The sequence below is a fragment of the Herpailurus yagouaroundi genome, unplaced genomic scaffold (assembly GCF_014898765.1).
Source record: "Herpailurus yagouaroundi ecotype Mexico unplaced genomic scaffold, PumYag 28, whole genome shotgun sequence".
NCBI lineage: Eukaryota > Metazoa > Chordata > Mammalia > Carnivora > Felidae > Herpailurus > Herpailurus yagouaroundi.
Window position 1 is genome coordinate 79,306,095 of NW_024412376.1, and position 15,969 is coordinate 79,322,063.

Sequence of the window (15,969 nt, forward strand, 5' to 3'; positions counted from 1 at the left end):
ATGAATAAATACATTCTGATAAATTTATATAATAGAGTATTACTTAAGAATAAGAAGAAACTATTGATATACATAACAATGTGGGTATTTCCCAAAAAATACCATGTTGGGCAAAAGCAGCCAGACACAAAAGACTACATACTAAATGATTTAATTTATATGAAAGACGAAAATAGAAAAAATAGACGGTGATAGACATCAGAAAGAGGTTGTCTGTGGGGAAGGTGAAACTGAACAGAAAGGGATGTCAGAGAGCTTTCTGGGCTGGTGGAAATACTCTATATCTTATTTCTGGTGGCAGTTGCATGGCAGTTTGTTAAAACTTCTCAAACTAGACACTTAAAATCTGTTATTTTATTGTCTGTAAACTATAACTTCATTTAAAAAAGAAAGCCCAGGATAAAAGAGCATGGTGTGTCTATAGGTAAAAATGACTAAAATACTCAGGGCTGATGATTAACTCTTTTCTTAAATTTTATCTCAGAAAACAAGAATTCATCCCTCCCTCCTCTGAGTAAATTATTCCTACATTTTAGCCCACACTGAGGAAAGAGTTTTTTATTAGAGTTCTTTTTCCTTTTGGTATGTGTCATACAGGGGTTGAAAACATCAAAATCAATGAAATAAATCTCATCTCAGATGGAATAACCTAGGACATGTAAAAGTTAAATAATTAACAGCATGTGAGAAAGGACATGCCATCTGTCTTTCAAAACTTTGGCTAGTGGAATAGGAGAATGTGAGAAGGGAGAAATACTCAAATAAGCTTCCAAATTCTGCCCTCCTCCCACCTCCAATCTATATTCAATACGTCTTACCAAGATAACGTAACTAAAAGATACGATACCTGGAAAACAAATCTTGTGACCACACATTATATTATGATATACAGAACTTAACTAATTCGTTCACTTTTCTTTTCCATGATTATTCCATAGACAAGGCATCATGTTTCTTGCAACTCATCTTTGTACCCTTAGAAGAATGTAGGCCAGGTCTTGAAAATAATGGATCCTCAATAATTATTTATAAATTTGAAACAATCGATCAATGTGTTTACTGATTAGTTAGAATTTATGTCCAAGTTACATGTTTCCATAATGGGAGATTTGCTGCAATTATTTTATGTCTTCATATAAAATGTTTGAACTAGTGATGATCTCATTTGGTAATTTATGGGAAATATATTCAAGGAAGTGTATGAAATGAGATACAAATCCAACTCACCCTAGCTTAAAAAGTTAACCATACTGTAATTGCCTGATGAGATATTTTTTTAAAATTATAGAAAAAGACCAGTTGTTAAAAATACAACCAGCCAACCAGCAAACCCCACTGAGTCTAGTTGTGGCCTCCATTTGAATATCTAAATGGTTACAAAGGCTGCAATGATTATAAAGGCTTCGATTCATTGTTTTGAATTGAACATCACATTGGCAAGATCAGAAAAGCTGTGAGCTGAGAAGGAAATTGTTATTCTAGGGATGGAACCTCCACTACCGAGTATTATTCTGTTGGCAGCTGGGACTTCAGGGGATTCTCACTATGAAAACCAGCGGTCCTTTAATCATACATTACAAGAGCATTTGTGATGCTTTGCAGGCAGCCTTTCTTCCATGATTTTCCTGCTGCTCTCCTTCCTGAGCACAATAAGTTCAAGATGGCTAATGCTGTTTTCTAGTTATGCCAAGAACCTCCTAAATGCCACTGGGCTTTCATCATGAAAACGGATGGCAAAACATCAAATGGGAATATCTCCTTCTAAATGGGGACTCCCACGATCATGTTATTTTTGGGAGAGCAGCTCTCCGGCTCCATGGATATTACTTGAACGGAGTAACCACGTTCTTCTGCAGCTCTTGCTCGATCCAGATCCACCAGGCACATGCACTGTTTTCCTGAAATACAGAAAAATGGTATCATGAGACACCCCACATCAAACAGTGCAATTTCAGTTTGTCTAAGGGACTCTACACAGTGATAAAATCCACAAGTACATGGGGAATGCTATTTGTTCCCAAGCCCCATTTGGTCTCTTTCAACTTCATTCTTGATCGGTATGGATGCAAGACAATCACATATGACATTTCACAGATTTGTGTCTGCTAATGGTTTAGAGAATGTTCACTTTTTAATATGTATTCATAAATAAATCTAAATATAGGCTACAGATCCTATTTCCCACTTTGGTTAAAAGTACACTTAAAGACCTGGTCTCTGCATTCCCTATGAAAATATACTACCTGTAATATTAAGGAAAACTAACATCTATCTTTATAATATTTGAAGTATCATGCTAACAATGAGACATCTGAAAGACATACTACATTTGAACCTGGAATTTTTAGGACAAGGAAAATGAGAAATGGAAAATATTTGCGAAAATTCTTAGTGTGTTGGTTATTTCAGGTTGAGTGTAATATAATCAATTTTCAGAACTCCTGCATCCCTGTAAAATAGTGGTATTCAATTTTCTGTGTAATCTTTGGTAAACAAAAAAGAAAACCTGCCTGGCAGGCAAAGCAGCTAATTTGTGTTCCTTTGGCCAATGCTAATTTCTATGTTAAAGGTAGGTCTGGAAATAAAAATGATTTGAAATTGAATATATTCAAAGCTATGGTTTACTTTTATTCTTTCAATTCCTCTAAATTAAATATATGAACTTCATCCTCCAAAAGGTTACTGACTATGCAGAACTTCATTCCATTTTCCCTCCTAATTATAATAATGACTGAACATTATTTTTAAATAATTTACTTGAATGTCTGCAGAAACTGCTAGACTTACACAGCTTCAGAAGTGAAGCCAGATAACTGAAATAGAGAAGTTCTATGGAAGACAGAAGAACCCTGTCTATGGAAGACAGAAGAACAGTGGAAGGTGAAATGTGTAGGTAAGAATTGGCAACAAGACACTAAGGTTTAAAATATTTATTTTGTACTTTTTCCTTAAAAGCCCCTATGCCAAAAAGGATGAGCTATGTTAGAAATGAAATGATATAAAGAGAGATGTCTTGAATTCCATTCAGGTGAAATCACCCTCTGTTCATCAACATCCGTGTGGCTGACGTTTCTCTTAAAATACTGTTTGTCCTTTAAGACATCTGTAAAGGTTCCCCCCACGCCCATCTACTCTTAAGTTTAAAATGAAACATTCTCTGTCAGAATAGATGCCCTGCATTCCTTCAGTACCCACCCTGGACTTACACTGCAGTTCATTTATCCTTGGCTTGGATCCCAGTCCAGTTAATTTTTCCTTTTCTATTACGTAGAAGAATCTCATGTTTTCACATGTTGAAGTATCTTTACAACTGATATTCAGTTGTTGGTAGTCTACCTTTTGGGGCCTGGGAAGCCTCCTAAAATGTTCATAGAACAAAAGTATGGCCCGTGCAAAGTACGGAGGCTGAAGTTTGATGGAGTCTATGACTTTGAACCTGACTTTCCCTCCCCTCATGCCAGTGATTATGCCAGATGCTACTCCTCCTGTTCAACTCCAGCAACTTCCCTTCCAGCGCTCCCTGAACATTCAAATGTACACTCGATGAACTCAAAGTGTTGGGAATAGGGAGTGGAGGAGGAGAAAAAGAGTGGGAAATGGACAGAGGTTGCATGCAGGAAAGAGGAAGAGATTTTTCCATATGTTTATGCTCCAGAGTGTGAGAAAGAGAAGGAAATCACTTCTTCCTTCAGCCTCAGGTCTCAAATGCCTCTCTCACTGTGTGTATCTTGACTTTAGAGTTTAAAGATAACTACTTCTCATACAATACAGTCCCTGGATGTAAGCTAATTACCACATCTGGTGCTCAAAGAAATAGCCATCTGTTTTCCCATATACTATGATGGCCTTCAATGTGGGGCTTTATTTTTGACTCCACTCAATCATCTCAAGCCCTAATTTTGGAATCCAGCCTTCCAGTGATGTGACTCCACAACTGGGGGGCATTGCAAAAGTGGATAGGAGCTTCATGTCTGGAATCGAATAATTTGGGTTCATAGTGTGGCTCCATCATCTACTGGACAGGCTTTTGTCCTAGTTCCTTCATCTGTAAAGTCTAAATAACAGTACATATCCCATAAGTATTTTCATTAGAATTTACTGAGATGATGGGTAAGGGCATTTAGCTCAATGCTTAAATGTGCACTGTTAGTCACTGTTGTCCATCTAAATGCGATTTCTTTTTCTAAAGCAAAGTCTTGGATAAGACTTTAAATTCATTATTTAAACTTGATATGTTATTGTAGGTCTTCCAATTCCAAGGTAATGCTTACTATTACAGATGTCAAATAAACTGGTGTATGACTAATAATACACAAGTATACATTTACCAAGAAAGAAAACGTTATCATCCTTGCTTACATATTTTTTAATGCATTAATTTTGGCATGTGTACTTGATTTTCCCATTTTTATTATTTTCCTCTGTGGCTTTTGACAGATCCTTCAGTTTGTTCATAACAGTAAGAACATAATTCTACACAATGTACAAATATTGAAAATGAATTTAAAAGTATTAATGTTAACAAAAATGGGATAAAATACTCTTACAGTTACAAAGCTCTTTTCAATATGGATTGCCTTTTCTGGGAAAAACAGACTTTAGTTCCTTGTTGATAAATGGACCAGTTTCCCCCATATAAAGCCAGTCCATTCATTCCTAGGCATATTGTATATAATCTACTTACCAGCTGCTCTGTGAAAACACATACCTATGAGCCTTCGCTGGGCTGGAAGCTGGACAGCTGTCTGATCTGCAAATCTGCACAGAATCATGTGTTCCTAAAAGATAAAGCAATAGGATGTGAGTCTATTTTATTTTTCTGCTTCAAAATTGTGAAAATTATAAAAACCACTCATTTTTAATTGAATAAAGTACTGCATACATGATACTTCTAAAAGAAACACATTTTCAGAAAATGGCAGTTAGTAACTTTTTCCCTTCAAGCAGACTGTTCCTCAGATGCAGTTCTTAGGAACAGGTGCAAGGAAAATCCTCAGGGCCATTTCACTAGTTGCTCTTAGCTCAAATATAGTTACAATTTGTGATTATCATGTGTTAAACTAAAAGACCTAAAATTCACTTGTATTTTTCCTGTAATAAAATTGAATCTCAGGAACGTGGGGCTAGGGTTAGGGTTAGGGTTAGGGTTGGGGTTAGTGGCTCCAAGAAGACAGTCTCAGTGGTTTTTCTTCCTACTAACATACTGTAGAAGATCATCACTGTCTGTGGTTTCTGTAGTTCTCTGGGATACCCAGCAAAGTGCTGGCTACTCCTACGCTTTTCTAGATTCTTCCTTTGTCCCTTTGGAGGAGAGGAGGCTGGCTCACTCTGTCTCCTCTCACTCCCAAAGGCTTCTGGGGCTGTATCAATTTCGGGTTTCAGGCCAACCATAACAATGACTTGAGAGAGTGGGAGAGAGAGTTGTTCTGATTAATTTTAGGAAAGACTGCCTTAATGCAAAAAAGAACAAGGCTGTGTAGCGACAGAGAGCTGATGAGTCTGTAAGGCACTATGAAATCTGCAAGCAGCCACAGGTGAGTGATCAGGCGGAGTGGAGATGACTTCAATGTCCCATGACAACTGTTCATTCAGAACAGCTGCAGTTTCCAAGGGTGTAAATGATCTCACCTGTCAACTTAGCAAATGGTTGAACTCCGATCCCTCTTTGTTCCCTTAGTCTTTTGTACATTCAATCGAGGCCTCCATTTTTTAATAAGGTAATTGAAGTAACTGTGTGATGTTAGGTCTTTTTGAGGGGTTACCTCTGTCTCAAATTTTATGCATTATTAAAAAAATGCTCACTATAAAATTTCGTGGCCAATGGGTAGGACACTAATAAAATGGTTCAAGTGAATAACTTTTATTAAGCAGCCATGAACTGGCATCAACAACGGGTCACAAGAAGGATTTAGGATGATGTAATTTGAAGAAAAGGCAAGAAAAAGCATGCCCTTGTCTTGATGGCATTTGAAAATTAAAAGTCATTTAATGGTGAGGCAATCATCTCAGATGGGGTTTGTTTCTCTTGTCCTTATAAGCATCACCAGATTTTACTGGAATTATTTGTGTATGTGTTCTCCCCAATAGAAGTTAAACTCTGAAAGGGGACAGCACATAGTAGGAAGTCAGTAAAGGTTTGCTGGTGAACTGAGCTGTGGAGAAAAACGCAGCCAGAGTGACTCTCAATATATAGGGGCACTAGCTGCATTTAATTCTGGCTGGCAGGCCACCCATCATGGTTAAGTCAAGAAATACTGAGGTACCATCTTGCCACAGTATCCAAGAAGCTGAGACTTCTCTCCAGAGCCTTTATACCTGAGACCCTCAAAAGGGCTGGTGGCCAAGCAGCTTTTGGGGGTGTGGGAGAAAGGGGAGACAAAGATGAACTAGGTACTAGTGAGTTTTCTGTTCTCTGGAAGAGACTGGGTGCCCTGTCTGTATTATTTAGAAATTTTGTATTCTTTTCTAGCCAGCGAGACTGTGGCACCTTGTGTCTTCACTGCCCTAGGTTTTTCCACACATCCTCTCAGTTTGCTTTAAAAAAATTTTTTTTCAACGTTTATTTATTTTTGGGACAGAGAGAGACAGAGCATGAACGGGGGAGGGGTGGAGAGAGAGGGAGACACAGAATCGGAAACAGGCTCCAGGCTCTGAGCCATCAGCCCAGAGCCCGACGCGGGGCTCAAACTCACGGACCGCGAGATCGTGACCTGGCTGAAGTCGGACGCTTAACCGACTGCGCCACCCAGGCGCCCCTCAGTTTGCTTTTAGCTATCATCCCTCAAAGATGGATTAAAAACGGGGACCTAATTTGTGTTTATTTTTCAACTCATTGTCTATTTTACTGGCAGGCTGGCAGGGCCTTGTAAGAGAAAGGTAAGGTGTTGAGTCTTATGAAAATAAAGTTCCTGGGGTCCTAATGTCTCCCTCAAAACCCTATAGTTCCCTAAGACATACAAACTTTAAATCCAATAGGGAAAGACCAGAAAAGTCTGGTTCTGGATGAAAGCATGAACACTCAAGATCCTCTCCCCTCCATAGGTATCTGTGTATGCTCAGATGTGGGGGTGGGAGGGGAAAGGAGAGGGTGGGAGACAGAGGTGAAGGAGATAAATGTGCCAAGGTGGTACAAGTAGTCCCTCACTACTTCACTGTTGGATGGAGAAGGAAAAATCTTGAAAGATGCGTGCTGGCACACAAAATGAGACTATATATTTTTATACATGTGCAAGAAGTGAACTAAGAATCTAAAGTAATTTATCAAGTTCTAATAGGATTATTTATGTGTTTCTGGCAAATTTCATCCCCATTTCTTGTATTGCATCATGCCATGTTATGGACCAATTAGTTAGCCAGTGATATTTAGAAAGCTGGAAAACTGTTTTGCTCAGAGTGGTGACTCAAAACTATGTAATGTTCTGACTACTGTTGAGAGACAATTCTCCATGGGTCTCTTGTGTTTCTTCATGCCTTCTTCGTGCCCTTGGTTCCAGACCAGGGGGTGGCAAATGGTGGCCCGCAGGCCAAATCCAGCCTATGACCTCTTCTTGTATGGCTTTCAACTTAAAAATAGTCTTTACAATTTTAAAGGATTGTCAACCACCACCAACAAAAGCAACAACAATGACCAGGACAAAGTATAATTGGTGGGAGATTATTAAGTGGCTGACAAAACCCAAAATATTTATAACTATCTGACCTTTTACAGGAAAATTTGCCTGTGTTCTAGATCCTCTTCTCAAAGATGTTTATATAGGGAGCAGCTTTGGAAACTACATACTGTCTCTCTCTGGAGCAAAGGGCTTAAAGATTAAATCTTAAGACATCTGGCTTTCTAAGCTCAGTTTTCCTCTCCCGTAATGCAACTCACTGTGTGTGAGGGTGTCACTGGGCCCTTTTTGTGCTGCCCAGTGGGAACTGGGTCTCAGGAGGTCAATGCAAAAATGATGATAGTCTGGATGCTACTCTGTGTTTCTGACTCAGAAGTCTCCTATCTGCCAGCATCCATGAAACTGTGGCAGGCTAACATGTTAGCTTGCAGGGTAAACTCTCAGACCCTTCACGAATCTTGCCACCTATTAGGACATTAATCTTGATTTGCAAAACAAAAAAAAAGCCACCCCAAAAGAAAGCAACCCCCCCACCCCGACACCGTATTAGATGTTAATGAGTAATTCTAAGGTAACTATAGATTACATATCCCATTAGAAATTTGAGAGAGGAAAAACATAAAGAAGGAATAAAAAGTATATTAGAAAGACATCTAGAAATTTTTGAGGTTACCTTGTACGATAAAGTTTTCTTGAATTGTTCACTGAAATAGAAAAGAAAAAAGAGTCATTATTTTAAATAGTAGAGAAACCAAAGATTAGGAATAGAATCATCTATATTTCTACATAGAAGAAAATATAAACAAAAATACATATTTTATCTGAGGAGTACATAATGCTATCCTAAACTAAAAACTATACCAGTTTGAAATGTCTTTAAGAAAAGCCAAAGGCATGCTATCAGTATGTTACTAATTTTAAAGAACTTTTCAAAGACTGTTTAGACTATTAGAGACACACAACCATTTTGTTTTTCTCTTTCCCACATGGGTGCACACAGATCCAGGTGTTTTCTTTTTTTTTAATGTTTATTTATTTTGAGAGAGAAGGAGAGCACACGCGCACAAGTGAGCATGTGTGCCCACTCGCACAAGCTGGGGAGGGGCAGAGAGAGAGGGAGAGGGAGACAGAGGGCCTGAAGCAGGCAGCACAGAGAGCTGGATGTGGGGCTTGAACTCACAAACCATGAGATCACGACCTGAGGTGAAGTCAGATGCTTAACTGACTGAGCCATCTAGGCGCCCCAGATTCAGGTGCTTTAAAACGTAGGGTTTACTGCTATTCAGGGGTGCTGAAGCCAACAGATGAGGGGATGATTGCCAGGGGAAAGACAGTTTTTTCCTCACAGTTCCCCAGAGGAGAAGGTATCCCACACAGGGCCACATGGGAAAGTACCAGGCTGGTTAGAAGGCAAAGGGAGTGGGATAAAATGTGGGCAGGAGCCTTTATCAGGGAATTCCACAAGAAGGGATGGCTTGAATAATGTCAGTGGCTTTGGAGATCAGGGCTGTCCCTACTTGTCTGGTACCTGACCTTGGGGTGATTAGGGGAGGGGGATAATGGCCGAGGAGTAGTTTTCCAATGACAAAAGGAGAAAGTATCAATAAATTTACAGAGATATGAAAACGTTGACGGACACTAAAGTAAGATTTTAAAATCAATTAAGTGAAACCGCAGGCTGAATAACTCAAACTAGCATTCTTAAGAATCTTTATAGTGCTAGACTTACAGATTTCTTGATGGGTTGTAAAACAAACATTTTATCTGTATAGGTTCAGAATAAAGAGACATTTCAGCTATTGCATAAACCTTAAGTTATATTTTATTATTTGCTTTTCCAAAATTCTTTGGTTTTCTCTCAACTAGTAGCAAATTGTGGTAAACAACAAAATAATGAAATACAGAAAAAAATTCAAAAAGTAAAAGAAAGCTATTTTTTTGTACTTTGTTACTTTACTCAGAGCCTATAAGTATAAATTCTGATGGAAATTTTCCAATATTTCTTAAAAGTAATCATGCAAATGATCAAGAAGGTTTTTTTTTTTTGACACATTATGGGATAGAATTTTCAAAACGAACGTATTTAATCTATTCTATCTTAAGAATGCTCAGGGGCACCTGGGTGACTCAGTCAGTGAAGTGTCTGACTTCAGCTCAGGTCATGATCTCATGGATTATGAGTTGGAGCCCCTCATGTGGCTCTCTGCTGTCAGCACAGAGCCCACTTCGGATCCTCTGTCTCCCTCACTTTCTGCCCCTCCCCTGCTTGCTCTCTAGCTCTCTCTCAAAATAAGTAAAGACATTAGCTTAAAAAAATAAAATAGGGGGGATGGGTTAAATGGACACTAAGGAGGGCACTTATTGAGATGAGCACTGGGTGTCAGAGGTAAGAAATGAATCACTGGGTTATACTCCTGAAGCTCAGAGTATACTGTATGTTACCTAACTTGGATTTAAATATAAATAATAAATAAATAAATACTATTGCTGCTACTGTAACTGGCAACAGCTCACATTTTATTGAATGCTTACTATATGCTGCTTCTAAGTGCTTTACACATAGATCATTCAATTCTTACATAAACTGTGAGGACGTTGCTGTTATGACCTCCATTTTGTAGATAGAAAACGTAAGCAAAAAGAGTTGAAGAAAAATTGCCTGAGGTGAAACAACGTGTAAAAGTCTGAGGAGCCGATTTTTGCACCCAGGCAGAAGACTTCCAGGTCCTACGCACTCAACCGCTACACCTACTGCCTCTCGCAGGTGACGAGAAGTGCCGAAGCCATCAGACTCCTAGTCGGCTCACCCTTAGACTTGCTTCTAAATGCGTTCTCTGGAGCCGGATCCAGAGAAAAGTCAAGGAGAAGCCATAGAGGAGATCGTCTTTTCCCTATATAATTTATAAATAATACCTGCCTTTGGGGAAAGACGAAATGAGCTCAAAACTGAAATTTCACTGCAGCTTCGTATCGAATGAGTTTTGTATGTTACTTTATTCCCCACGTTGGTGCCTTAGGTAGAACACTAAAATTCACCTTTTTGGAAAATTAAACTTTGAGGTGTTCTGAATGAAACCGTAACAGCAAGGGCATGTGACAAAGGCAGCCCGCGTTTTGATGCAGTGCTCAATCACCATGTCTGTTGCCACTCCGCAAGCATGCAATGCCACCTGGAAAACAAAACCAGACACAGGGACTAAGTTCTTTCTTGCCCAACAGGGCTATATTGTGCCTTCTTTTTTTTTTTTTTTTTTTTAACTTTGTTTAAAAAAATTCTTTAATGTTTTTACTTATTTATCTTTTTGAGAGAGAGAGAAACAGAGCATAAGCAGGAGAGGGGCAGAGAGAGACACACAATATAAAGCAGGCTCCAGGCTCTGAGCTGTCCGCACAGAATCTGTGGCAGGGCTCGAACTCACAGACTGAGAAATCCTCAGAGGCTTAACCCACGGAGCCACCCAGGACCCCCCCCCCCCCCCCCCTTTTTTTTTTTTTTTTTAACTTTTTGTGAGGACTGATCCTCTGAGAGTTTCAAGTTACCAGAATCTTATTCCATAATATTTTAAATAGTTCTCATTTGGACATACCAAAGGACTGGTTAATATCCATAAGAAAACTAAGCAAGAAAACTAAGCAAGGTTACAAATGGAATATTGCAAATGAAGTACAAGATTCATTCAATGGAAAATCTGCCATTATGTTAACTATGGAAAATTTATATGTATGCATGTCTAAACCTAATGCTTTTGCTGATTATGAACTTAGTTTGGTTGTAGCACTGTGGCAAGAACACTAGATTGAAATCTGAATTTCTAGTCTCAAACTGTAGTTGTCTGGGAAATCCTGGGCCATTTAAAATATAACTTCTTTGGGCTTCTGTATAAATAAGCTATGTTAACAATATTGACATATAACAATGCTGTCGCAAAAATTAAATAAAAATGTATTTGAAACACTCAAATGCTGCATGAATATAATCTAACAATGTTGTGTGAAAACTGATCAAATTATTTTTAGTAGTGCCTTTTCATATTCATATAACAGTTCTTAACATTGATGAATGCATAAAACTACTTTAAATGGGTTTATTTTAAAAGAAAGGAATAAAATTATGAATTAAAGTCTGATTAGGGCTTCAATAATTCATTTAAAAAACTTCAAAAATGATTTTGAAATGTTTTCCAAACAAACTCCTTAAATATATCTATATTGTATCACAATCTAAAATAGACATTTGTGAAATTAAGCTAAATAAAGCAAAATAGGACTTTATGAAAGAAAATCTGATATGGGGATCTTAAAAAATAAAGCATTTTGTCAGAAAAATTCTCAGATATCCATCTCACTCTGGACAGAACCAAACTGTATTGGATTATAATTATATTTTCTAAAGACAGATCTCTCAACTTCAGGGTAGGTAGGGGCTTTCAAGATGAAGAGGAGATTTTCTGGGAATTGTATCATAAGCCAGATTCCTCTCTTGAACTGGAAAACCAAAAGCAATGTTGTATTGAGAAGAGAAAAGCCAGATCTCTGTTCTCACTCCTTCTCTGGAATCTCCCCTCCCTCCAGGCTTACATTAGTTTAGAAGTCAGAAATCCCTGTGGTTGTTGTCAATCCACCTTTCCTGTTTCACTCTGAAAGTAGAGCCTGGGAAGGCTGCTGTCCAGTGAAGGCAGCAATTACAGAGGTATTGGAAGTAAAGAACCTTGATTTCTCATCTACCCCTTTTATCAGTTTTGCAGAGTAAAAATAAGACCCGTTCTTATTTTCATGAGTAGCCAGAGAAAACCTCACCATAAAAATTATAGATGTATTTTCCCCTGAAGGGAAAGAAAAGAGAAACAACACTCCCTGAATGCCCTTTATGTGGGGGCACTAGGCTGGGTGATGGCACGCAGATCCTTCTGTGCTCACGACAACCCTCCAAGATTTTATTATTTCCGTTTCTGAAGTAAGGAAACCAAGGCTCAGAGAAATTAAGAACATGCCCACAACAAAGCAGGTCCTGAGGGGCAGGATCCTGACCCCAGAGATTGAACTCATGCATTAATTACATCAGGCTGCTTCCTGACAAAACCCTCTTAAGTCTCTTAAGAAAAGTTTAGACAATTTGCTTTTATGAATCTCTCTTTATTTAGGTTCACATTTTCTTTGCTACACACAAACGAATGAATTGCTTTCCCCCATTTAAACAAAGCAACTAAACCTACAAACTATTGGGGTGCCTGGGTGGCTCTGTTGGTTAAGCATCTGACCTCAGCTCAGGTCATGATCTCATGGTTTGTGAGTTCAAGCCCTGCATTGGGCTCCATGCTGACCGCTCAGAGCCTGGAGTCTGCTTTAGATTCTGTGTCTCCTCTCTCTGCCCCTCCCCTGCTCACGCTTTGTCTGTCTCTCTCTTTCAAAATAAATAAACATTAAAAAAAAAACTAAGAACTATTTACATAATAGATTTTAGTCCTAAAAGGTTTTATGGCTTCATATGCTCCTAATTTCCATTGTTATCAAATGCAGGTCAGAAATAACAGGCAAATAATAAAGAGAGATATAGATTGATGTAACAATTTGAACATGAATATTTGTATAAAATACATTTAGCATAAAACAAAGGTGGCACTTCAGATTACTGGGGAAAAGATGGACTTTTTATTTACTTAATTTATTTTACGTTTTATTTTTGAGTAATCTCTACACCCAATGTGGGGCTAGAATTTAGCACCCTCAGGTCAAGAGTCACATGTTCCACTGACTGAGCCAGACTGACACCCCAAAGATGGACTTTTTAATAAGTGATAGTGGGTCAACCCTACAGCCATATGAAAAATAAAATTAGATCCTTTCCTCTCACCATACCTAGTACATTTCAAATGGACTGGAGATTTCAAATGCAAGACAACAATAACCATGAGTGAATTCCTCTATAACCTAGGGGAGTGGGAAATTTTACCTTTGACAAGGCAAAAATGAAAAAAAGAAATTAAATGGCACACAAAAAAAAAACCCCACACCAAAAACCACATATAAAAAGACAAATGAGAAAATGAGAAAAAAATTGGCAACTTATAGCATAAACAAAGGGTTACTATCCTTAATACGTAGGAAGCTTCTGAAAATAAAGCACAGTAATCTGATAGTAAAATGGACAAGAGATTTGGACAATTCAGAAATATGCAAATATGTCTTAAACCAAAGCTATTCAATATTGCTCAAAATAAGAGAAATAAGTATTTAAACTACATTAAGATAACACTTATCACCTATTAGAGTAGCAAAATTCTAAAATTTGATGACAGTCTATGGGCCAGGGTATATAGGAAAACACTGTCATACAATGATGGTGGGAACACAAAAATGTCAAAATCCCTTGGAGGAGGAATTTAGCAATATCCAGCAAAATTACGTGTGTAATTTGTGATCTCGCTTCTAAAAATATGTTCAAGGGATACACTGGCCAAAACATAAAAAGACTTATTCATTGAGGCAATATTGGAAATAACAACAAAATGGAAACAAGCCAATTTTCCATTGACAGAGGACTGGTAGCTTACTCTGCAGCTCTAAAGAGGAATGAAAAATATTTCTCTACATGGCCATGGTAGATACTATTAGATGAAAAATAATGTCAAAAAATTCTTGAACTATTTTCAGTAATCATCATCGGTGGTTGTATTTTTGTCTTAGAACTCAAACGTGTATATTGTGAGACAAAACAAATAAGACATCTGCTGATGTCATTACGAAACAACAAAAAGAGTTTTCAATTTTTTTTTAACGTTTATTTATTTTTGAGACAGAGAGAGACAGAGCATGAACAGGGGAGGGGCAGAGAGAGAGGGAGACACAGAATCTGAAACAGGCTCCAGGCTCTGAGCTGTCAGCACAGAGCCTGATGCAGGGCTCGAACTCACGAGCTGTGAGATCATGACCTGAGCCGAAGTCGGACGCTCAACTGACTGAGCCATCCAGGCGCCCCAACAAAAAGTTTTTTTAAGCCTAGGAGAAAGAAGAAAAAGATAGGAGATAGATAAATGAGGCTAAGTTAAAATCCCATAGTCCTGAATTTAAGTTGGACGTGTCAGTATGAAACCACAATGATTTTTTTTTTTAATTGCCTAGCTCAGACCACAGTAAAGCCTGGAAACAAAGACCAAACCAATAGCAATGACTATCCCCAGTACCTAAATTGTGGTACTCTAAATACCATGTTCCTTTAAAGGAATGTGAAGCTTCGTGGAGAAATAGTTGCTGCTGGATAGGAGGCAGGAAATGCACAAGATGAGCTGGGATGTCTTGTTATACTGAAAGCACAGACACTATCAAATTCTATTGAAGTCCTATCAAAAGGACTCAGGAGCCAACCTCAAGGGGCTCCCACCGAACAAATATGGGAATATTTGAGCATCAGTGAGAATGATAACTGCAATGGATTGAAGTATTTCAAACATGAAATTGATGAGTTAGTAATCATATTAAAAAAAAACAAAAACAAAAACCTGGTCACTTTTGGTAGATAACCAACTCACTTTGAAAACCAGAAAATACAGGGGAAGAATCTAGTTTTACCCAGCCTTTCCTATAACCAAACAGTTAATCAAGTAAATGAAGATGGAATGATAAAATTAGAAGAATGTCACCATTCTGAAATCCTTGCTGAAATAATAGGGCTAGGGGTTGATGATCTCGAACGCTGCTAACACTGTCCAAGAGAAAAACCAGACAAGTGTCTACAGATTGAACCCACTACCACCTATGCTGTAGTCTTACCCCAAAGTAAACCTGATCTGATTATGTCTTTCCAATCTAAATCTAATTTCTAGGCAATACAGGGAACAGGATACTATGTGAAACAACACCAGGGGGATATGATCAGCAAAATACAAATTGTGGGAAATTCTACAGGAGAAACGACATCACTATACAAACTTTAAGGGCGAAGAAGAGACTGGATGGTGTAGTAGGTGGAATTAGCCTCCAAAGATGTCCACATGCTAATACCTGCAACCTCTCAACATGGCAAAAAGGAGTGTTTGCAGATGTAATTAAGATTAAGAACCTTAAATGCCAAGATTTTTCTGGATTTACATGGGTGGGCTCAATAGAATCACATGAGGCCTTAAAAGTGGAGAACTTTCTCAGGTGGGAAGAGAGCTGAGACACGAGGAAAAGTTAAAGAGATCTGAAGCATGAGAATGACTTGAACCACAATTGCTTGTTTTCACAGCTAGCTCTAGAACCTAAGAGGGGCACCTGGGTGGCTCAGTCGGTTAAGCGTCCGACTTCGGCTCAGGTCATGATCTCACGGTCCATGAGTTCAAGCCCCACGTCGGGCTCTGTGCTGGCAGCTCAGAGCCTGGAG

The 15,969-nt window shown here is 38.4% G+C and overlaps 1 protein-coding gene across 1 annotated transcript in view; it reads right to left on the minus strand.

Moving 5' to 3' along the window:
• Nucleotides 1-543: 543 nt before the first annotated feature.
• GSTCD (glutathione S-transferase C-terminal domain containing) overlaps nt 544-15,969 on the minus strand; it is a 131,964-nt gene continuing 116,538 nt past the window's right edge. The window contains exons 9-12 of the mRNA XM_040476937.1: nt 10,647-10,780; nt 8,284-8,314; nt 4,709-4,778; nt 544-1,898 (exon numbers count right to left, since the gene is read on the minus strand). Coding sequence (XP_040332871.1) covers nt 1,762-1,898; nt 4,709-4,778; nt 8,284-8,314; nt 10,647-10,780 — 372 coding nt within the window. The 3' untranslated portion in view covers nt 544-1,761. The remainder of the gene's footprint in view (nt 1,899-4,708; nt 4,779-8,283; nt 8,315-10,646; nt 10,781-15,969) is intronic.